The 24430-nt window shown below is 40.2% G+C and overlaps 1 protein-coding gene across 14 annotated transcripts in view; it reads right to left on the bottom strand.

Annotated features, from left to right (window-relative positions):
- Window positions 1-24430, bottom strand: part of SPTLC3 (serine palmitoyltransferase long chain base subunit 3) — a 303012-nt gene that overhangs the window by 24644 nt on the left and 253938 nt on the right. For all 14 annotated transcript variants that reach the window (XM_064446775.1, XM_064446764.1, XM_064446765.1 and 11 more), the window contains 3 exons: window positions 18080-18204; window positions 15950-16043; window positions 5883-5988 (listed from right to left, as the gene is read on the bottom strand). In XM_064446775.1, coding sequence (XP_064302845.1) covers window positions 5883-5988; window positions 15950-16043; window positions 18080-18204 — 325 coding nt within the window. The remainder of the gene's footprint in view (window positions 1-5882; window positions 5989-15949; window positions 16044-18079; window positions 18205-24430) is intronic.

Here is a 24430-nt window from a genome sequence, read left to right on the forward strand (position 1 = left end):
CCTACCACAAACCATGTAAGAACACAGTAACTGATTAATCCTGAACTGGAAATGGTAGAAGCCAAGGAAAACATTAGCTGGAATTTAAAAAATAGAAATATTATTTAGCAAGTCAGTTTAACTTGTGCTCTGGACACTGCCAAAAGTTGTCTGTGCTTTTTGTACTGAAGATTGATGGCTAGGTAGTCTCTCTCAGTTTGGAATGCAAACATAATATATCTGCTCCTAGGCTAGTCCCAGTTAAGAACCAGCTTTCACTAGTAGTTACATTTATTTCTGATTATTTTTTCCTTTTTAAGAGAGACATTAAAAAGCAAAAAACCCTATACTTATTCCTATTTATTTGACATGTAGCTTGAGTGCTTCCCAAGTCAAGGGGCCGATTCTGCCTTTAGTTGTAACCAAGTAAAATCCATGGCTTATGGTTTCAAATGCAAGTCTGATTTCCAGAAATGCTCATGTTGGCTAACAACGACCCTCTTTAAATTTTACCAGCTGGTAAGTCTGGGATTATGCACAGTGTAAACACTTTAACACACTCCTAATGGAAACAGAAGGCAACTTTTTTTCCATGCCATCAACTTCACCATACTAAGACTATGGTGTCCCATATAAAAATGTTTTTTTAAAGAAGGAAAGCTTAGCGTTTCTTTTGCATCTTTGGAAAAAGCTTTTCTGTAAAAATTTGCCAAGGCAAACTTGCAAGTCAAGATATTTTAACCTGGAGAATGGCTCTGACCCAGTATTTTAAATTCTGTATTAGTTGTCCCTGAAGCATAACTTAAATCCTTTAAGGAAGAAAAAAGAAGCAGTATTAACTATTGTAAGAAGAACACATTAGCAACATTCTACCTCCTCTTAAACCCTCTAGATGAATGTTAATTTGGCATCTGGTAAATATTAAAGAAAACTAACATTAGCCAACATGAGGTTGAAAAATTCAGTCTCTTTCAAAAATCATGGGCTAGGAAAGTAAAGAACATGCACACACACAAAAAAAGAGTACTTCTAAGATGTCATTCTGCAGCTTTTCTTTTGCATATGAAATGTTATTAGCTACTTACTGGATTAGACTACATGGCCTGTGAGTCTGTTCCTAGCAGTGCTGTAAAGACAGATCAGCTGTGGGCATCTTGGGTTGGCAGTGATGGCAGGGATACAACACTGTGGGGCGTGGTGGTATTCTCTCTCAAGTCAGAGCAGACTTGCTGTGCAAACAAACCACAATCTTCAATTTCTGATCTGCTTAGACTATGAAAACAACTAACCAACCAACCTAGCTACTGCTAGGGCTAGTTTCCAATGAGAGACTATTAGAGAGCTGAGCTTTGTTTTTATTTTACTGTATGCCTTTCACAAGTGTAGACACTCAGGGCATGAGTGGTCTTAACATTATTTAGCCCTTACAGGACTGAAGGAATTTTATGGTTCCCTTTCAGTAAGGTTGTATGAAGTTTAACAAGTTTTTACGTTGCATTCCAACAGAAGGTTCTTTGAACTTTTGAGAATGAAGTCTTTGAAAATGAACTGCAAAACTAGAGGAAAATAAAGCTCTCTATCAAATATACATCTGGAAATATAGTTATTGTAGTTGCAAGTATCTGACAGTGTGTTTGTCCCACTGCTTGGACCAATCCATGCTTCTGTGTCACCTTTTTGCTCCCTAGTGGTCAATATCTGGAGTAAAGGATTTAAAAGTGAACATAGCTCAGCAGCTGGAGCATTTTCTACAGGCCATGTGACCAATAGAAATATTTGTCAGTAAAATGTTGGTGGTCCACTTAATTTCTGCATGATCCTTAAAGTCCTTAAATCTGAGCTTTCTTTTACTAGTGCCAAGCTATGTTTATTTGCAGCTTTGCTCTGTTTATTCTGGCTGAAAGGAGTCCATTCAGCCTGCTTTGGATCAGCTGATCTGCTGTTGACCTGTTTCAGCTCTGAGTGACAGGTGTTTAGATAAGGACTGATTTGTTTTCTTTGCAGATGGATAATGTTAGGTAAAATGAAAGCACTGACAACTATTAAGTTGTGGTGACATGACATCATAAAAGATTCCTTATGAAAAAAGCTGAACTGTGCTAGCATTTCTCAATAAAATGGCATAAATGACTGCCCATCCAGACTGGCTGTATTTCAGCAACACATAATATGATCCCTGTATATAAAGTTTAATGTTGCTTTCATAAACCATGTCACGTCCTGTGAATGAGTGGTTCTGGTTCCCTTCTCTCTGGTGCAAGTGTTGCTACTTCCAAACCCATCCTTCTCCTACTTGACCCATCTCTTGTCATCACTACAGTAGGCTTGCCTAGATCCTTGCAAACGCTCTTACTGTCCAGATCCCTGCTTCTTCAGCCCTTCCCTCCTCTTCGTGTTCTCTACCTCTCCCTGCTCCAGCTCCTTGCCCACCAGTGGCTCCCCCTCTATGCCATCCACCAGCCTCATGTCTGCCTCTCCCACAACCTTCTCCTGACTTGAGCAGTTGCCAGGATGAAGCCCAGGGTGGTGAGCCTGGCTGGTGCCTCTGCTTTGCTGTTCAACTCTAGTGATGGTTTGTCCTTCTGGTTGGGTGTAAGATGTACCACACCAGTGAACCAGAGCTATCTAACTAGGATGCTCTATAATTACATGGTATTATCGATGCTGATATTATCAAATCCAAAAGGGAAGCACACCAGAAATGGAGAAGTGGAGGATTATCCGCTGAGAACTACAAGGGCATAGCCAGAGAGTGCAGAGACGCAGTCAGAAAAGCAAAAGCCCAATTTGAATTGAAACTGGCTGTAGACATAAAAAATAACAAGAAAGGGTTCTTCAGACATGTCAACCATAAGGAGAAAAAGAAGGAAAACGTAGGCCCACTGTTAAACAGAAAAGGAGAATCAATCACCAATAATGCAGAAAAGGCAGAGGTCCTCAACACCTTCTTCACCTCTGTCTTTACCAGCACTGTAGGGTCCCAGGCTTTGGGAACGAAATTGTCAATTGAACCAAACACCGACCCACCATCGGTGAAGGAAGAGTTAGTATATGAATTACTACAGGAGCTTGACCCCCACAAATCAATGGGCCCTGACGCCATCCACCCTAGGGTGTTGAGAGAGCCTGCTGACATCATTGCAAGGCCACTCTCCATAATCTTTGAGAAGTCATAGAGAACGGGGGATGTCCCAGAGGACTAGAGGAAGGCAAATGTTACCCCTATCTACAAAAAGGGCTCGAGGGAGGATCCATGTAACTATAGGCCCATCAGTCTTACTTCAATCCCTGGGAAAGTTATGGAATAAATCCTCCTGGGGGCCATCACAAGTCAATTGAAGCCTGTGATTGGGAAAAGCCAACATGGCTTCACTAAAGGCAGATTGTGCCTGAAAAACCTGGTTGCCTTCTATGACAAAGTGACTTGCCTGGCTGACATGGGGTGGACAGCAGACGTTGTTTACCTGGACTTCTCCAAGGCCTTTGATACTGTCCCCCACAGTCTCCTCCTGGAGAAATTGATGTGTTATGGCCTAGACAAGTGGTCTGTGCAGTGGGTGGGGAACTGGCTGACAGACCACACCCAAAGTGTGGTGGTAAATAGCTCTTTCTCAAACTGGCAACCTGTCACAAATGGAGTCCCCCAGGGATCGATATTGGGCCCAATGTTATTCAATATCTTTATAAGTGATCTGGATAACAGCATCAGGTGTACCCTGATGAAGTTTGCTGATGACACCAAGTTGAGTGGGGAAGTAGACACTCCAGAAGGGAGAGATGCTCTGCAGGAAGATCTGGATAGGCTGGAGGAGTGGGCCAGCAAGAACCTTATGAAGTTCAACAAAAAGTGTAAGGTCACGCACCTGGGAAAACATAATCCTGGAGTGCAGTACAGACTGGGATCCACCTGGCTGGAGAGCAGCTCTGTGGAAAGGGACCTGGGGGTCCTGGTGGACAGAAAGCTCAACACGAGCAAACAGTGTGCTGCTGCGGCCAAGAAGGCCAACAGGATGCTGGGTTGAATCAAAAAGGGCATCGCCAGCAGAGAGAAAGAAGTAATTATCCCACTCTACTCAGCGCTTGTCAGGCCACACCTAGAGTACTGTGTACAGTTCTGGTTCCCGCTATACAAAAAAGATGTGGACAGGTTGGAAGGGGTCCAGAGAAGGGCCACCAAGATGACCAAAAGATTGGGAAGCCTGCCATATGAGGACAGGCTGAGAGAACTGGGTTTGTTCAGGCTTGAGAAAAGGAGGCTTAGAGGGGATCTCATCACCGTGTACCAGTACTTAAGGGGTAGCTACAAAGAAGATGGAGACTCCCTTTTTACAAGGAGTCACATGGAAAGGACAAGGTGGAATGGACACAAGTGGCTTGATAGAACTAAACCCCTGACAGTCCTTGACTTAATCCTTATTGTAAACATCCTTGTTCTCTTGTGGTTTCCTTCCTTGCAAAGATAGTTTCAGGGATTTGAAGAATGCAAATTGGTGCCAGATGGGATTAAAAAGATGGTGCATAAGCTTGTAAATTCATTGATAACAGAGACTCAGGACATCAGTGTCGAGATAAGCACTCGAGGAACTAGTTTAAATCAGCCCCTTGTGACAGTCCAGGGCTAAAGGACCTAGGAGCTAATTCAATGACTATATATGGGCAAAGGAAACCCAAAGTTCAACCAGCGGATAGGTGAGGAAGACCATCAGAGACCACTGGAGTACTCCCAAAGACCACTAAAAGGACAACTATGCATGCAGCTTGAGCTTTTACATATGTTAATGAATCCTCGTGAATCTTATTAATATGTATGACTTTATAGTATATAATCTTTGGAAGTTTACTGAATCACTGGAGCACTCATGGTGGATCAATCCCCAGTGCTGCCCAGCGCTGTAATAAAGGATGCCTGCTTAATAGTGACTTTGTTGCTATTGAGCTTTATTTCGGGAACTTTCTGGATACTCCGCTTCCTCTTATGGGGAAGTTCGGACTTTGAAGGATAGTATCCGCGAATTTTTGTATCAGGCTCTTGGGGAGATTCCAATTGGACATCAGAGGGAAATTGTTCACACTGAGGACAGTCAACCATTGGAATAATCTCCCCAGGGAAGTGGTTGACTCAGCCACGTTGGACACCTTCAAGAGTCGTCTGGACAGCGTGCCGGGCCATCTTGTTTAAACTCTGCTCTTCCCAGAAAGGTTGGACTAGATGATCCCCGAGGTCCCTTCCAACCTGTGATTCTGTGATTATCTGATGGATTCTCAAAGGCACTTCTCTCATTCAAATTCTTCCAGGGACTGGGGCTAGATGAAATACCACTACCTAATTTTTTGAAAGGCAGTCTTTTAATTGTTTTTCCTGTTAAAGTGTGAGTTCATTAGATCCAGCACTAATTACTAGAAAGGTGCTGATATTACTTGGCCTATGTTTAGCTTGAGTTTTTAGAATCCAACAGCTGTGTAAGAACTGGGCATGCAGAACTTAATTAGCTCTGGGTAGTTGTCTTTTGATCTGCCTGTGCATAACAAACAACTGTAGAAAACTCAGCTTCCTCACTTAGCAAAACTCCTCACCTACAATAGCTCCATGAATTTTATCACATCTATGACAACACACACCTGCTGATGATCCGTCTTGCTCCCACAGACATCTCCCACTCCACTGTGATTTGCTAAATCAACATTTAGAGCAATGCACAGGATCTAACTGGAGCAAGTTACACCTGCGCTCAGAGTGACATAATGGAAATCAACATATTTATAAGATCACAGAATGTTATTGTAACCTCCATTCTCATTAAGATTTCTCCCAAATACCTGAAGTCAATGTTCGCTTCACTCAACAGATCATTCTGTCCTCAGAAATGATAAAGAGTATTCATGTTTCTAAAACACAAACATACCTGTAAATGCCCTCCACGAGGATGATAATTTTTCTCCATGCTCTGCAACTTCGAGGCTGCCCATATACTACTGCATCCCTCAGCAACTTCTCAAGGCTCTGCATATCTTTATTTAAAAATAAGAAAAAGGAGGAAGGAAAAACATTAACAAGGTTTTTTCTAAAGAACCTTTGATTTTCTACTGGGCACTATTTTTTCCTATACAGAAAAAGACAACATTATAAAAATGTGTCTTGAAGATAAACTTCCTTTATCAGTAGGAAAGGCTCAATGATTGATTTAATTTGCACGAAGGTAATCTAGTGACAAGGAGAGTTACAAAAAGCTTCCAGTGTGCACCTTATCTGGGAAACTTGCAGAAATTCCTGGCATACATTTTTATTTAAAGGCAAAAAGAAACCATTTTGCTTAAGTACTGAGGCTAATTACCAGCAGTTCTCTGCATGGATTGCTGATACTTATGCCTCAAGGGTTCCTGAATAGTGAGTTTTTGGTTGCTTTCCAACATCACCACGGGCTCATGAATAACATGCATGGCTTCAGTAAAGATTTGGATTAGGCTGCGTGAAGCACATCACAATGGCAGCAAGAGAAATCTTGTACTTCTGAAGAAGGAAAGTGAGTGAAAGACTGCTGATGAGAGAGGGAGAGACAAGTGGATACAAGCACATGGCATAGATATACTAATTTGGTGCCAAAATGCTTGGCATTGGCAGGACTTCGACATAAGGAGGCCTGAAACAATGTTAGAAACCTAGCTGCTGTCTCAAAGGCTCAGTGTTGATTATCTAATAACATTCTTGAAGGAAAGCACTGAAGTTTTGAAAAACATGGAAAAAGCAAGAAAAAACATCACAGGAATAAGGGTCAGACCAAATGTGACTCTCAATGCAGAAATCTAACCAGCATTCTGGTGTCTGCACATGAATGAACACTCTCCAAAATGAATTATTCAGCAACTTTTCAGGAATCTGGATTGACATTTCAAAATGTTTTCAAAGAACATCTTACAGAGACTCATAATACCCCAAGGAACACTACAAATCAGCTCAAATCGTGAGTTGAAAAAATCAATGACATTTTTTCATGGCATAAACCCACTTTTTAAGCAACACATTTTAATGCAGTTATTATAACCTTCTAAAATAGTACAAGGTTGATTTTTAAAATACAATTATCCCAACTGAAGAAAATACACCTCAGCTATATTAATGCTGACCTATAGCTTGGTTTCCACCTGACTGGAACCAGGCCCTTTGCACAGTAACTGTTCATCATGCATAACCTGTGGCCTGAGAGATGGTTGTGATGTGAACCCTTCCACTCTGGTACCTCACCTCTTGCTAGTACCATTTACTGATCTCGGTGAAAGACAAATTTCTTAGAAACACCTGTGCCACTGCACACCTTACCGTGTAATCTCTTGATCTAGCTAGACCTTGCTATAACTTACAAAGCACAACACATGCACGATAAGTTGCCCCTTATTTCAATGGTGCAATCATCTGCACAGCTCAGTGAGCACCGGGATGGAAATGCTATTATGAATAATGCAATGCAGACAGGACAGTTACCACTAGATGGCAATCAAGGAAATAAAAATTCCTTGGTGCTTTAGAAGGGGAATTTATGACCTAGCTGAGCATTTGCAGTATATGCATATTACATAGAAGAGAGCTGCTCACCTTCTTTCTTGTTTTGAGTAGATAATATTCAGAAAACCTTTTGAGTTTTGAGCATTAAAGGACAGCCCAGGATGACAGAAAGCTTCCTCAGACACTCTAAGTAAAATCTGGGTGCCCCCTTTTCTCCACTTCATTATTTCTTTACCAATGTAATTGCCATCTAAATCCTTTTGGGACCTTTGAAACCCTCCTCTGAATCACACAGGGTCTTCCAATTCAGTATTCTGTCTACATGTCAGTCCAGATTGGTCCTAGACTTCAGGAAAGTCAGTTTGCCCAGCCCTCTAAGCTAAAAGAAAGCCTTCAAGATTCAGTTTTTTAAACATATATTCCCATGAAAAGAAAGAAAGGAAAGATGAGATGATAGAAAGAAGTGAAATGTATATAACTCTGTTTAACAGAGCTGCTTAAAAAAATACATGGATGTGAATAGCTCCTGTGTCCAAACTAGTGTGGAACATGAGACCACAAATAGGGAAGAACCTCTCCAAAGGATTAGTTTGCCTGACTTTATGCATGACAGTCCTGCTGGATTACAAGCTAAGCACACATCTGTTAGCAGGATCAGGGCTATCTCACTTTGGTTTTGATGACTCATTCTGAAAAACATGTATGTGTGACCCTTTCTTAGGTCTGTAACAGTCTACGTAATTTATTTAGGTGCAAATGATTTTTATTGACCTTTTTACTTTGTGCTTGTAGTGCCTCATTTGAAAAGGGGAAATTTGGAGGAAGAGAAAATCTGTTACCTGTAATCTTCCCCTCAAGATGCAGTACTCTCTATGTGCTTGTTTCCAGAAAGTGGGATACACTGAATGCCACAAAAAAAAACCCCAGTGCAATCCCAGGTGGCTTTTGAATATCAAATTATTTGCCCATTAAATATAGTTAGACTGTGAAACACTGGGACATTGAGATGATAAGTTGCACGAGTCCATCTTGAATAACCAGTTATGGGGAAAATAACTGTCCTTCCTTGTTTGACTACCACCAGCTCAGGCTTTTCAGCGGTAATCGCTAACGACTGTTCACCAGCCCAGGAGGTGGTGTTAAGAATTTCACTTGATTAGTTAGTCAAAGCACAATCAAATCTATCTTTGTCTCAGTTTCCACCTTCTCCCTATGGCATATTGTCTAGATACAGAAGATGAAGTTTCTTAAGAGGGAACAGTGGATCTCTTAGGGTTTTTAGAATTTAAGATAGACTTGTATTATCCTTGTTTGGGATCCTTCAGAGTTACTTCAACAGAAATACCAACAACACAAACTGCCAGTGGGTTGAAGCAAGCCTGGACCTGGGTGGGCAGCCATGTGTCATGCTGCCTCCAGTGCAGGTGGGACTCCAGGCTCCTGGAGGGGCCTCTGCTCTCTCCCAGGCACGGTCAGTGCCTCCTTGCAGGGTGACACAGTGCCCCACCCCTCATCCTTACATTGCAATGCCGGGGATGTCATCACTATTCCTCTGTGTGGGCTGGAAATCTCCTGCATGTCAGCTGAATAATTTTTAATTAAAATAAACAGGCTACTACTCTTATCACATCACATTCTTCTTTTCTTCACCTTGTGTTTGCCACTCTTATTTTCAGTTTCTCCCATTTTGCATTCTGATGCAAGTTCATGGAGACTCTGTGGCTACCTGTCCCTTCTCAGCCTCCCAAGCAACCACCTCTCCCCTGGTGCAATGCATCTACTGCAGCATCCTCTCTTGCTCTCTCCCAGCCACTGGTACCTTTCCTGGTCACTCTCCTTTCATGGGTGACTCGAGTGGCTAGCTCCAATACTGTCCCTCCATGCAGATCCCTAAACAACAAAGGGAAGTCACCACAAGGGTTTTGTTGATCTAAACAGTAGCTGTAGGGCTGTAGAAGGTAGTTTCATTCTAGTGAAAACTAGTCTTTGGAAAGTCCCTGCCTGCTGGCACAGCTTTGAAGAGCAAAAGCATCTTTAGACTAATTTCCCTGAAATCACAGCTTTGAATATCTTCGTTTGGAATGGGGTGGTGGGAGCGGTGATTACTGCAGCCACAGTCTGAGACTCCCCTCCATGCACTTCAATAAATACATATCTCTGTGAAAGTAAAAAGCACTTGCTCAGGAAAGATTCCTATTCACACTTGGCAAGTCAGACATGTCTTTCTCAAATCAGAGAGGGCAAATGCAGAGACAGCATGCTAGGAGCAGGATACACCAGTCTCCTCTCTGCGTCTGTATGTGTCACAGGGAAATACATGCCAAACTGGTTTAGGCTGCGGTCCACCTATCTGGTGCAAAAATCTTGTCTCTGATAGTGGCCAGAGGCTTCAAGGAGAACAAAACCTTGTGGGAAATGTGCCTTTCATTATGCTCTGTAATAGCTATAACACTGTTCTTCCTTCTTAAATTCAAGGGCCACTTACACCTTTGGAAAAAAAATAAATAAAGGATCCATTTTGTACTAAGCCACTGCAAACTCTCTGGTTTTTGCAGAGATTTGTCACTAATTTTTACCTGTTCATTTCTCTCTTTTGTTTCCCCCTTATTTTATTTGCTTGCTTAAAGGCATGCACTTACAGTTTTCCCACTTTGTACTCTTCTTTCCTTCTCTTTTGCTAGAGAATATATTTGCACTTTAGGGTGAGGGCCTTCTGCTCTCTAAAAGTTTTTTCACTGTTAACTACAACTCCTACAGGTATCCGTATTTTCTCTTTAAGGTGTCCTCATGGCACACATATCTGAACTCCAAAGCATTAATTTGGCTGAGTAGACTGAGCAATACCAGAGTTGGATTAAGGTAAATTCACAGCTCTCGTCCAAGCAGGGAACCATATTTTGTATGGAAACCTGAACAGCTCACACCCGCATGACACACTTCTGTCATCAACCACCTGATTTGTGAGAACCCATAAAACCCCTTACTACTTTCACAACACTCTGAAAAGGTGTGTGAGAAGAAGCTAGGCATGTACTAGTGTGATTCCCATTTCAGATGTGGATTCACGCACTAGATTAGAGGCCAGATTTTCACCTAACCAAGGTGCTTGGTTTTGCTCTCCTTACAGTATCACTTATTCTGATTGCATGTTGAAGCACCCTTGCAGTGAAGAGAACTGGAAATTTTTTTCCCACATGGCCTGATTTCTGTGTGTAGTCACAACATTCACACAGACTGCTCATGCGATTGCAAATCTAAACCTGAAAATGTGGCTGCAGTTGAGTTGCTTGATGCTATATGGAAAAAGTGCAGTAGAATTAGAAAGAAGAAACAAATCCTAAGCCTTGTACAGCACCTTCTTATACAGGCTGATATGAACAGAATTCACTTGGATGTAGTTAGTCAGTAACATGCTCATCTGTCCACTGAATGAACAAAGATAGGTTCTCACCAGATACCAGAATGAGACACAAAACTGCTGCACCTGATACCAATATGACTCAGAATTTCTGTGACAGAAAACCCTTGATAAAATCACAAGCTGATTAATGGTTAGCTATAGGGTTTTGCTTTTCAAATTTTATTGGGAGGGTCAAGGGATTTTCTCTAATATTTAACCAAGATAAAAGTCAGAGGTTCTGAAAAAGTGCTTTAAAATATATGATATTAATTAAAAATTGTTTTAGAAATAAAAAAAGAGCAGGTAATAAGTCAGTCTGTCCCTGGGCCAGGAAATAAAATATCCAAGAGTGAAGCCCCCATATAGCTGAAGGGCCCCCACACAGGTCACTTGGGGAGGGTTGGAGTGGGTTCCTGAAGCCCAGGCCTGGGTAGGGGTAACATCAGATGCCTTCTGGCACAAAAATAACCAAGACCAGGCCACTAATGCCACAGAGGTGGGGAGATGTTTTAGCCTCCCACCTTCTCCCACTGCCTACTAGTTGCTGCACTGTACTGCTGGCTCCATTTCAATTGTAGAAATGCAGCTCTTTTCTAGCTTCCTAAATAAATCACTGCCTGGAAAATGGTAACTCAGAATGCTGCCCACACCACAGCAGGAGAGACAAAAGGTAGATGTTTTATGGGCAGGTCAGAACTATTTTAGCCTACTAAACACACTTCCGCATGAATTTAGGACTGCTCATATCCTACAATAAAATAAAAAAAAATATCCCCCTACACCCAATTCATTAGGGCAAAGGCTCCAGGGCGGTGAGCTTTGCTGCTAGTATCCACAAAAACTCACAAGATCCTGGAACAGAAAGTCCCTTAAAGGCCAAATACCCTGTAGATTACTGGTGTGACCCTGTCAGGGTGAAGACTAGCAATACTGGTAATGAGAGCCCACAGGAAGAGAATGCCCTATTCAGTAGTTTTTAGTTACAGGGCTGAAATGGAATATTCTCCTAAATGTCTCTCACATAGATGATCTGTAGCTGTGTCCCTGTGCACTTCTCTCAGCCCAGACCTCTAAATTCCTGTTTACAAGGAAGGGATTGTTCACTGGCAGGCAGGATGCAGGGCACATTCCCACATCCAAATTAAAAGGGACTTATAGATCCATAGCACATTTTTGTTCTATTGCCCACTTTAAGGCTTGAAAACCTTCTCATACACCTGTGCAATGTTTTTGCAAAAAGGAGAAACGTCCAGATGCCTTTTATTTTACTTCAGAGAAGAACAGAGGTCGAACAATTTCGTCTGTTCTAGAAAAACTATTTAGACTTTTTGTGAAAAGTGTGATGCCTAGGACAGCTACCTACTTATTGACATAGACTTTCATTCACTTTTGTAAGAAACTTTTGTAATTATATTATACATAACTAAGGTAATAAGTAGAGATTACTTCTTGGCTTACTAATGAAATAAACATAATTATTTACTTTTGTGTCATGACAAATAGATCCAGTATTACAGATTATATGCTTTGAAATAAAATAACACAGTTTTACAGAATTAGCTACAGCATAGCCTTTGAAAGGTGAACGTGCTTCAGTAGCAAGTTCAAAATGGCAGAGTGTACTCTATTTTCTGTGAAATATTTTTATCATAGAACAAAGTTTTCTATAATTTTCCTTTTAAAAATAGTTTTTCTGTAACAGGGCGGAAAAAGGGAGGGGAGAGAGATTTACAATGTCAAGCTGGTTAGAAAGGGAGGTTACTAGCACGCGCCTTTGCATGTTTTTTTGTATAGTATTCAGGAAGTAGCTTGTTCAGAAAATATACCATTGCTTCACTAAATTGTTACATAATTATTCCTCCTCATTTTGATAACCATTTATAATAACTGCAACAAACATTCACACCTCACCCTTCTCCCAGTGTCTCTTCTACACATGTGTAACCAGGGAAGTCGGAGCCAAAGTAAATATGTTCTAAGCAGTTTATTGAGGGTATTACCCAGCAGTTCAAAAGAGGCTGATGTAAGCAACAAGGAGCAATGGAAAAAAGGCTGCTTTCTCAAGCTGCATTCTAATAGCAAAAAGGTAACCTCAAATTCTGCTGCCTGATTTGAATTTAGTTTTGAGTCTCCTGCACAGAAAGGGTGTCTCGGGCACTAGCAGTGGTACCACTTGGCATTCCTTTTACTGTCTTTAGTATAGGGCACTACTGGGTTCAAACAGCACTTTTGTGTAACTTGGCATAGCTCCAAAGGAGGTGAGCCAACTCATGCCACCACACAACTTGGCTCTGTACATACAGGTGAGAATGAAATGTACATTAAGCCCTAATCCTTTTTGGGATAGGGCTCAGATCTATTCTTTATATCTCCACCTTGCTGGAGAATTGTTCCAACTGCTCGTCAAAGGGCCCTAGCCAAGCCTTTGACACAGTAACATCCTCCAGTTGATGCCCAGGGCCAAGCTCTTTAAAGGGTCATTGATTTCCTGATATGAAATGACAGACATCAATCCCCTGTCCTTGGAAAGAAGAAGCAGAGGGTATTGCCTTTTCTACTAGAATACAGAGGAGGATTTTAAAAAGTAAGACAAAACGCATTGTTACCCGATGCTGAAATTAATGCTTATTAGAGATCTTCAAGTGGTAACTCAAGGTGCAAAGTTTTCTACTCATTCACAGGGCCAATACAGCATAAACAGCCTTTCTTTTGCATCAAGCAGTATGACACTTATAATGGCTTAATTCACCTTATCATAAGCATGACAATGACAGCACTAACATACACTGACAATTTGGGCATATGTGCACACGCCTGTACATATGCTATATATCCACACATTAGCAAGAAGGATAATCTGGGAGCACAAGCAACACAACAAAACAAACAAGCACCTGCTTAACTGAAAAGAACTGTCCCAAAACAAGGTGGAAGTTTTGGTTATGTGTGTCCTTATTAATTTGTTGTACTGAGTGTGTTACACTACTCCCTGACAGATCCACAGAGGCAAGGCCGTCTACTTCATTTTGGGTGAAACTGTGCGTCCTACAAAGGCAGTCTGGCTGGATTACACTCGCCACCACTATCCTCCCCTGATACACATCCTGTTTTCTCCAAAGCAAAAGGCACATACATACATTTCCGGACATGTGATTTTAAAAGCTGTTGGTGACATGTAATACATGGGTATGATTAAGGAAATGTTCAAAAGAAAGGACTTTCTAACCATGGAGCTATAACACACTGAGAGACACACAGCGAGCCAAGAGAGAGCAAAGTGCTCTCCAGGTGCAACTTAGGTTAAGACTCAAGGCCTGCAAAACAGTGATGACAAAAGTTGACGCTCAAATTCCAAACAGTATTTGCATAAGTTTCTACAGTTTCATTTTGAAAATAAGTTAAGGTGATACCTCAGAAATGGCATACAAGACTGACTTTGGCAAATCTGATCTCTAATCTAGAAGGCAATGAATTTTTCTAAAGCAATCTGGATAGACTTCCACTAATGTATGCAGAGTCTGTTAAAGGGACCGTCTACATTTTCCAGTGCTGGATTAGTGGGGTTTTTTGGACAAGTCACTACTATTTTCAGGTTCATACATTATTCACAAAAGAACATCATCTTTAATTTATCTTTAAGTGCAAGCAGAGGATGGTTAGGTATCAGCTTCTCGGGAGTGGAAGGAAATATTGGGGGATGGTTAGAGACCAAATTCCTTAAAGCAAGAATGACAGCTCAAAGTGATGCCTTTGCTGCTTCCCTAGCAGTTGAGAGTAATACACTCCTCAAACTGAAATGTTCTTTGAAACGCTGTGGGAAGCGACACAAATCAGCTGGGCTGCACGCAGTGTAGAGGAGTGGAGAGGCTGAGAACATTTAGATTTGGGTAGGGAGAGGTCACCCTGCAAGACATGATGTAAACCCATTTGAATGAGATAAGGCACTGAACTAAGGAAGAGTTGAGAAAAGACTGGTATAGCAACCATGCCTAGGAATCCACATTTGTGAAAGTGAACCAAGCTGGGGTATGCTACAGGCTAATCTATGAATAATTACTTCTGTAAAAACATTCAGGTTCAGATGATCTTTAATTCTTGAATCATCTTCAGAAATTGCTTCTTGCCCAAATTATGAATAGATATTAATTATAACAACACCTTATATTATAATTATAGTGTGCTTTTCATTCCAATGGATCCTTAGGCCTTTTATAGCATATGCATAATTGATTTTTGCTCACCTCAGGGCTGAACAGAACACTTAATAAAGAGAAGGGACTGTATTAGCTATTAACAAAGGTGATCAGACCTCTTTATTAATTCCTCACCAGTTCTCTAGTTTCTTAACCTCTGTTGCAATCACTGCCTGGTGGCAGCAATGGGAATGGAACGGGGGATTGTGATGGGGAATAAGGGAAAAAAACAAGCTCTTGTCATCAAAGCCATCACAATGTCTCTGACAGTGACCACAGCAGCATTAACTAAATAAAAGTTAAAAAGCATGAGTATTTTAGAGGATAATGATACAACTGCAAAGTTAACGTGATTTCTATACTAAAATTACACTTCAAAGAATATTTGGGATGACGCTTTTGATATACCCTTTTGCACCTTTGGGATAGCCCCCTGGGAATTCAGGATAACCATTTCAAACTAATACCACATTAATGTAACTCTGGTTGCACTGAACCTGCCGGAAACAGAGCCAGGAAATACAGAGTATGTTTTTCTAAATATGTTTGTCCTATTTTGGCTATAGTAAAAATAACAATAAAACCTTTATGACAGCACACAGTCATTCAGCATGTCAAAAAGACAGCAATGAGACTAAGACTCTGGATTTTGAAAATAAGGTCCAACCTGATGGGCCAAATCATGCACAATAGCAATTATAATATTACACTATTAATTTTTCCCCATCAGAAATCACTCATAATATTGAACAGTTAATCCTTCTGCCTGGACAAAAGTATTATCTGGAACTGACAGCAAAGCATGCATTGAAAGGAAGCATTCTTGCCTTTGAGGTGTGAACAACTCTGTCTTTAAGTATTTCCAACTTCAATACTCACTATTATGCTTGAAGATTCTAATAGTAGCACCTGAAAGCCTTGCACCAAGAACAAGAGAAGTGTGGTTCAACTCGTCACTTAAAATGAGGCAGCCCTGTGGAGAAGGAGTACAGTAAGCATCTGCATGAATTGGGAAGCTCTTAACATGCATGCGTATGTGTGTCAGCACACACGTGTGTCTATGCTATAGCATTGCACCAATTAAGCTGTAAGTATTAAACATGAACTGTATTTTCTGCCACTTTTCTGAAGGTGCCAGGACCCACTGCAAAGGCAGGCAGAAACTGTGGGATCAGATTCTCAGATATTCCCAGGTGCTGCAAAGGGGCCAAATATTTCCTCTAACTGGAAAGTAGTGAATAACCCTAGCACAGATTGACTACTTTATAGTAAAATCAAGTGATGTTGCTTCCTCTATCCCCTGTCTACAGTCTATTTTGTGTTGCAAGGAAAATGCAGTCACCACGCCATATGTAAAGACTGCATGACCATAATGTAAGGAGAAGTAACACTGAGGCTGGACTGACATCAGCACTTTGGGCTGCAGAAATGAGATCAGGACAGATCAATGCCTCATAAATCCCACTATTAATCTATTATCCCACCACTTAATCTATTAAGATGTGAGTGAAGCCTAGGCACCAGGCAGAGTCTTCCTCTGGTAAATGCATATACAGTTCACCTGTAGTACAGTTTTCATTAATTACCTCAGTTGAAAACTCATTTTATTTTAAGAAAGAAAAATAGAAATGCAGGAGAAATAACTTTGTATATTATATTAAAAGGAGCCAGGACTCACAGTTGAAATTCAAGCTGGAACCATAATTTAACTCTGCTTTCTATTACACATCTTGTGCTGTGGTTTCATTACCCAAAGGGCAATAAAACATTAAGTAAATACTTATTTTGGAAACACAGATTATGCCTAGGTTGAGATACTCACAGAAATCTGCCTAGAGACTGCTATGCAGAACTAACAGCAAGAATATATACAGCTTGACAAGAAAATGTAGCTGCTAACCTTAATTATATAGGAAAATTTAGGAATAAATCTCCCCAACATAGGGCAATTATACAATATCTCTAATATATTTATTTTAATACTATATAACATTAACATACACTAAATTGTTATAGTTATATTCTATATAGTACATATAGTAATTTCTTTATTTGTGCCACTTCTATCTAAATATCCCACCTCTAACCAAGGCCAGCTAAGTGAGGGAAAATTATTTTATAGCTAAGCAAGGGACAAGTATCTCATGCTGTTATGTGTCTGCAATTTCATAAATTTACCTTTACTAATTCTCTGCATCTGTTCCCTTTGAAATTGCTGGATTACCTCAGCACTGTTGCAGACTGAAGTTCATGTTCTGGGCTGAAGCAATTCTCCCTGCCCAACCCTTGTGTACATGTATTTTATAAATCTCTTGCAAAGCTGGATATCTTCAACAGTGAGTGACTTCACCTCTAGGCTGGTGCTTCAGAAGAAAACTTGATCATAAACCACAATGAGTTCTCTCTATCTCCACCAAGAGGGAATGATGGATTTTCATGTCTTTGCCTTAGGTACCCCAAGTTGCAGATGAAGTCCCTTCAACACCAAATAAGAACCTCACTTTTTTAATATGGCCACAACTTTAGACTTGCACTTGCTGCCAGCTTTCTTTGCAGGGCTGGCTGGAGATCTGTCCATCAGGAATGCTTGACACCCTGCTTTCTCGTTTCTGAAAGCGTTGTAAAAAATATCCTAATCATCATGTTTCACCACAGGCAGCTGGGCAATATCTCTGCAAGTAGCCCAAATACTTCATCCCACAACGCCTGAGAAACACGATGCAACATTTACTTATTTTTTAGGGAGAATCAACCTCCTTAAGAGAAGCTAAACCTCCATATCACTCATCCTTAAATAGATTTTAGGTATGTGTGATAGCAACACCCAGAGCTAGAAAAAATGATGGAGCAGCATATTTAAGGTCACAAGGCTGTCAGCCTTGCATTCCTGATATCAAGCTGTGTTCCTCGATCAACCATTTCCACTTAATCACATGCTCAGAATACTGCAGCAGTTGTTAAAGCAATTAATAAGTGATTGTTTTATGCGTTCCTTAAGGAAGTACTCACCTTCCCAACAAGGGCTGGAATATTCATCGAGTTAGTTGCAAAGCCCATGCCAAACACCATAGCATCTTCCACACCAAGGAAGGTGGCCACAAGTTTCTCTAGTTCTACATGTTTGTCTAGGGTGCCTGCAGAAACAAGCACAGGGAATTTTAAATCTCATTAAACTGTGGAAGTTATTAATTCTAAGGACATAAAGCATACAAAAGAACAGGCTAGAAGTGTGTCATTAAGCTATATGACATGAAGTTTTAATGAAGGTTTTCCGTTTGTATCTTGTGCATGTGGGATAATGCAAGAAAAAGCAAGGATGCAAACCAGCTATAACTAATGCCAACAAATACTGTTGCTGTTAAAGTAGGAAAGCAGTTGCTTTGGGAAAAAGTTTCCTTTTTCTATAACAACTTTTGACATAGTTTATTCTGAAGGTAACTTTTTGCCTTTTCTATACCTGCAATGAGGACAAAACCACCTCCTTTTTATAGGAAACGTGGGACAAGCATCTTAGGCATTCCTGAATTCTCTTCGGATGTGAAAGCAAAAACTGATGAAAACAAAATTCTTCCATTTTTCCTTTGGTGCCTACCTATGTGATTTGATATTGATAGACAAAAGTGTTCTCCACCTTTTTCTGCTTTGGAAGGTAAAAGCTATGCCACTCTCCATAACTGATGAGAGCTCTCCTCTTTTCTTCCTCTCAACAGTCAACACCTTCTTTATTGCACATTACTAGTGCCTGGAGTCTCCAAACAAATAAGGTACTCCAACTAGCCAACAAAAGCAATATCATTCCCACCCAACTCACAATGGAGGATGACAAAATATAAAAGGCAACAAACGAGAGTCGTGTTAGGAGACTGAGATAACAAATAACTTTGAATAGTAATGAATCATCTCAACTTGCCAGCTCTCTAGTCTTTGGTTGCCTGGCTGTGCATTGCAGGTACCAAGGCAGAAGGAACTCTTACAGGATGATCTGTGGGGAAGAAAAGAGAGTGGCCTGTGGAAACAAACAGAGCATTTTCCCTATGAATAAAGCTGTAAGGAGGGAACAGAAGGAAAAAATTAGGGAAGTGAATATCTCACCTCACTTGTGCTGCACAAATTGATGCCACAGTAATACAAGCAAAGTGAATTACAACTGATGGGAATGAGAGATGTGTATTCATTGTGATGGACAAAGAGCAGATAAATGGAGGAACACAGAAGCTTGGCTAGACTGTGTCAACAAGAATGATTAGTCAAGGAAGATGACCTTACCTTCATCATGGAGGAAAGCTCATTAAAAAAAATAAAATAAAAATGGCAGCAGTACAGTTTCAGCAGCAGCACTAACTCAGCTGGTTACAGTGAGTAACCATAAAATGAAAGTGCTTTCATTTTTTTCTTATTAAATATCCAAATAAAGTATGGCATTCACTTAGAAACAGAATGTGAAAACTACCATGTAGGCAGGTGACTCTCCAATAGTCAGAGAGATATGGAGCAAGGATCATGTAGCTTCTGGAAAAACCTGGATTCCTTGGACAGTAAAGAACAGTGGTGCCATGATTTTGCACAGAGCCTGCCTGGGTTCTGCTAGACCTGCACCTACTCCGACAGAGCTTCAAGAGCGTCTCTGCACTCATTGTATCACATTGGGTGTCCATGGAGCTGGGTTGTCTCTGGCTTTGTGCTCTGATAAGTCAGGTAACATGATGCAGAAAATTTGGCTCTGCAGAACCTCCAGTAGATGTGAGCTGACTCTGTGTGAGGCTCTTTAAGGATGGCTATTTTTTGTATTTGAAGAACCCAAGATACACAAGGATATGTGCTGGCTCTGCACACAGCCACCACTTGATAGCCAAGCTCCATGAAATACAAAACCACACAGTGTTTCAGAGTTGAGTCACTCACTGGAGATGTGTGTGAGAATCTACACCTTAACTTGTAAGCCCAGTAGGTCTCAGGGTGTATTTCTATGGTTAGTCCTTTTTTTTTTTTTTGCATTTTTTGCATTTTGGGGCCAGTTAGTCTTCAACCTGGTTACAGCACTCATTGACACTGAAGGTTCCAGCATGGTCAGCTTCCCTAGTGTTCCCTGCAGATGTTATATTGTCACTTGAGGGCTTTGGCACACAAAGATAAGATGAAGTCTGAAATGGAAGCTTAAAGACAACCACACTATGGTCACAGCTTGAATTAGAAGGTGGTTTGTGACAGCATGAGAAACAAGCAGCATGTGCTTTGCAAGGCAGGCATTTTAAGGCATGAGAAAATTGTCCCTGACTCTTCCAGGGTTAATCTGACACTACTGGGCTGGAGTTAAATTGCTTTTTGGGGTTGCATCATATGTTTTCTGTTTTTACAAACAAGAAAAGCCTGACTCACTACAGATTATTCTGTTCAAGTATCTACTAGATGAACCAGAAAGGAACAGCACATATTTGAGCTATTCTTGTTTATTTTGTGATGGTGAAGAATGAGACATTCTGAAAGTGACCAATTCCTACTTATTATTTACTAATTTTAACAGAGAATGCAGATGATATTGTATATCACTATTGCCTACAAATCCTGGAATAAAAATTGTAATCAATGGGGGTTTGGTTTGCAAAACCAAAACCTGAATGACAAGGATTTGCAAACTGAGTCCTAGTTTTGAATTACTTTAATTATAATGGCAATATTGTAGGTGGTAGGTGAGGTGATACAGAAGCAATACAATACACATCAGTACTGACAATGGGAGGTTGGTAACAGCGATATAAATTGCGAAGATCTGATAAAGCACGTCAGCTTGCGTTTTCCCAGGTTCAAAGTAAAATGGGTATTTAGTTAATAAATTATATATTTAGTTAGTCATATCAGAAGATTTCTCCAGTATGGGCCAGTCCTTGGACACCATATAAACTGCACCAGTTATATCACTTCTCTCTACTGGAGGAAACAAGGGGTCAGCTATGCTCTGCTAGAATGAGGCTTGTCCACTAACATTCCTAGCTGGTCACAGCAACCACCCCAAAAGCATAACAGCACCACCAGACAGATGTAAATTTAATCTAAAGGAACTTACACTGGCACAAGCTGCTACATCTCAAGCTACGTAAGACAGACAGTAATTACACTGGTCTTCATTAAATACAACCTTAGCGGTGTCAAGTCAGGTTATCATGGCTCTTAAAATGTCTTGCATTGTGCTGGATTCAGACCAGCATCATGATCTGGTGAATGAAAACTGGTATGGTTATCTAGTATGCTATACTGGATATACTTTTATTTATTTATATATGTCTATATATGTATATATACTTTTATTTATACACTGTATACACAGATACCTGCTATACTTGTCCTATATCTAGACATTAGAATTTTTCCCCATACTCTACCTGCTCTGATTTTTATGCTGATTACAGCTTGGTTTGTCCTGAAAAATAAGGATACAACTAAACAGTGTATGCCATCTTACTGGGAAAGGTTTAAGACAAAAAGGAGAAAAGAGAAAGCTACCTGCATCTTTAAGAGACAAAATGGAATACTGTCTTTTGAAAGTTACTCCTCCCCACTGAACAGTTGTATGCAGTAGAGTACAGCAGGTATTACTGTGTTTTAAGATTATATAGGTGTGGAACAGAGCAAAATACCTAAACTTCCCAGCCACATTTGGAACTTAGGGTCACAAACTCACTGATAAGATATTTGTCAGAGATTAAAAAATAGTATTACTGAAACACATACATTTAAAAAAGCAAGATTGGATGAGTTATTACTAGAAGGATGACGAAACAGAAGATGTAGAACTTGTATTATTAGATTACACTGTTCTACAAGAGTGGTTGATGCAGATGGTATCACTGTCCTTCAGAGCCCACTACAAGAGCAAAGCCTAAACTTGTAGAATGATACATATTGGCAAGACAGAGGGTGAGAAGCACACAGTAATGTTATGTAGTTGCCTTATTTAACACTGCTAGTGCATAAAAAAGCCTGAAAAGTGTGTTTTGAGGAAGCATTTGAAAGAAAGGAATTGCTTAAGCTTTCTTAATGTTGCTACCAGCTGATGGGGCTTTCATACCACAAAGATGCTGCAGGTGTCATAGACATAATAGTGTACCTGCATAATTTACTGATTCTCAGAAGAGAGTAGATTCATTTTAACAAAACTTCCAGTTTAATTTAGATCTTCCAGTTTTGTTTGCCTTTATAAAAAAACATAAGGCTAAAACTTATAGTTGAAGTCCAGACCCTTCACGCCAAAGCCTGGATGGCACTGTCTTCAAGTGTCTAAATAATTGAATGTACATAGACAGCATTATATATTTGAGACATTTTATGTTTTAAACAGGTCACACAACCCTTAGTTACTCCTGATGCCTTCAGTTCCACCTGCCAGACATTGGACTGTCCAGAGCTTAATGATGCTTTGCAAAGCATACTTTTGCTATGGTAAAATACCAGGAACAAACTTGATCCTTTGATCATAAGTTGGGTCAGTTATTTATGAGAAGGTTGGCACATAAAGGAAAATTATGTTAGTAGGAGATGACAAAGGAAAATTCCTCTTGTGAACTGTTTCCTAATATATACCATACCCTATCAGAAAATAGCTAAGATTATGAAATAGATATACACACATCAATTCTCATTTATATGGCTGTATTCCTCCTTAAGCTCCTACTTGGAAGCTGTAAATTATGGGAATGTTAGTTCTTTACATCTTTCTCCTAACTGAAAAATGGACCATTATTTCTGTGTTTGTACCGTACTGAGTTTAAAACAAGCTCTGGCCCTAACTAAAGCTTTGAAGTGGTATAAAAGAAAGAATGCCCAAATAACTATTTTTACCTTCTTGAAATGCTGCTAGAAATTCATATTAGGCCTTAAAACCTAATGGAAGGAAGTGAAGGGGATGGAACTACTTTTGTAGTTTGAACATTGACACAGGTTTTCAGATTGGCTTTTCAGAAATCAGATCACAATCAACTCTAAAAAATCCTCAAATGAACAAAAAGCCCTACAACTCTGTGCAAGCTAGGCATTAAAAGGTAATCTCCTAAACATGCCCTCCAGAATGAATCACCCTGCAAGTGTTCTGTGCAGGCTCCATCTTGTCTTTTGGTCCAAGACATAATCACAGGAGAAGGATTTCAGAAGGCAGGAATCTTGCTTGGCTGCTTAAACAGCACTAATGATACATTTGCTCCGATTACTCAAGTATATAATCTCCATAAGGAATAATGGTGAGTTAGATAAATAGAGTAGTGGAACTACTAGCTGCTCCTGTGACAGCCCCGTCACCGCCCTGGTGCTAAGCCTAGGAGTGTTCCGGGCATGATAATCTGGCTTTTTTTTTTTTTTTTAGTGTAACATTACTGATTTTATTATAATCTGCAATCAGAAAGCAGGAAACAACGTTAAATAATCATTTGCATACTTCTCCCCTCATAATTTTAAGCTACGTTGCTTAGAAAAGGCTGACTATAAACATGACAGGATGGGCTCAGACAAAAGGCTTGTGAGCCTGTCTCCAACAGTCGCCAACTCCCACTGTAGCCATTAAAATACATTGATTTGCATGGCGAAAAAAAAACTCCACATTCAAGTTGTCATTCTTTTCACTATATGGAGGGAATACATGCTATTTCAAATTTATTTAGATTCCTGTTTGTTAGAATTTTTATTAAGCTAAAAAATAACACTTTCGAGAGGAAAATTAAAATAAATACAAAATAAAGAAAACATAGTATAGAGTTTTTTTGGGGGTAGTTTGCATGAAATACCCTAATGTTTTGAGTACTCCAGTTACTTGAATAGCTGGCTGCAATTACTTAAATCCTTCAACATGTAAGAATTATTGTGTCTCAGACCAAACATTTATTTCTGGAAAACAAAACTTCCTGCTTTTTCATGTCCTAATTGCTTTCTTGACTTATAATGAAGTAGCCAAAGAAATAAAAATAATTGACTTTTTCTGCACCTTCAGGAGAGATTGCTGCTGACAAAAGCTGTTTTAATTTAAATTACACCCATGGTCACTTTTGTCAGATACAGCAGGTGCGGATCTCCCTGTATCCTCCCTTGGCACCTCACACAGTTAATGCATCATCTTTCCCTCTGGCTTCAGTAAGTTTAACTTTGCCATTCTCAGATGTGCGCAGAATGCTCTTGCCACTCTAGGTGAATGGTGCTATCATTCCTCCCAGCCTGTCCCTCTGGTCGAGAAGGTCCTCATTCTACATATCCAGCTGCTCCAAAATTTTCTGAAGGATCTTACTCATGCTTAAATTTTCACTGACAGGATCCTTCAGGGACTAATTCCATCCCACGTACCACACAGAACTGAAAAATCTTTAATCTCTAAACTGACCACGA

Source organism: Phalacrocorax carbo, chromosome 3 (genome assembly GCF_963921805.1).
Source record: "Phalacrocorax carbo chromosome 3, bPhaCar2.1, whole genome shotgun sequence".
NCBI classification, from domain to species: domain Eukaryota; kingdom Metazoa; phylum Chordata; class Aves; order Suliformes; family Phalacrocoracidae; genus Phalacrocorax; species Phalacrocorax carbo.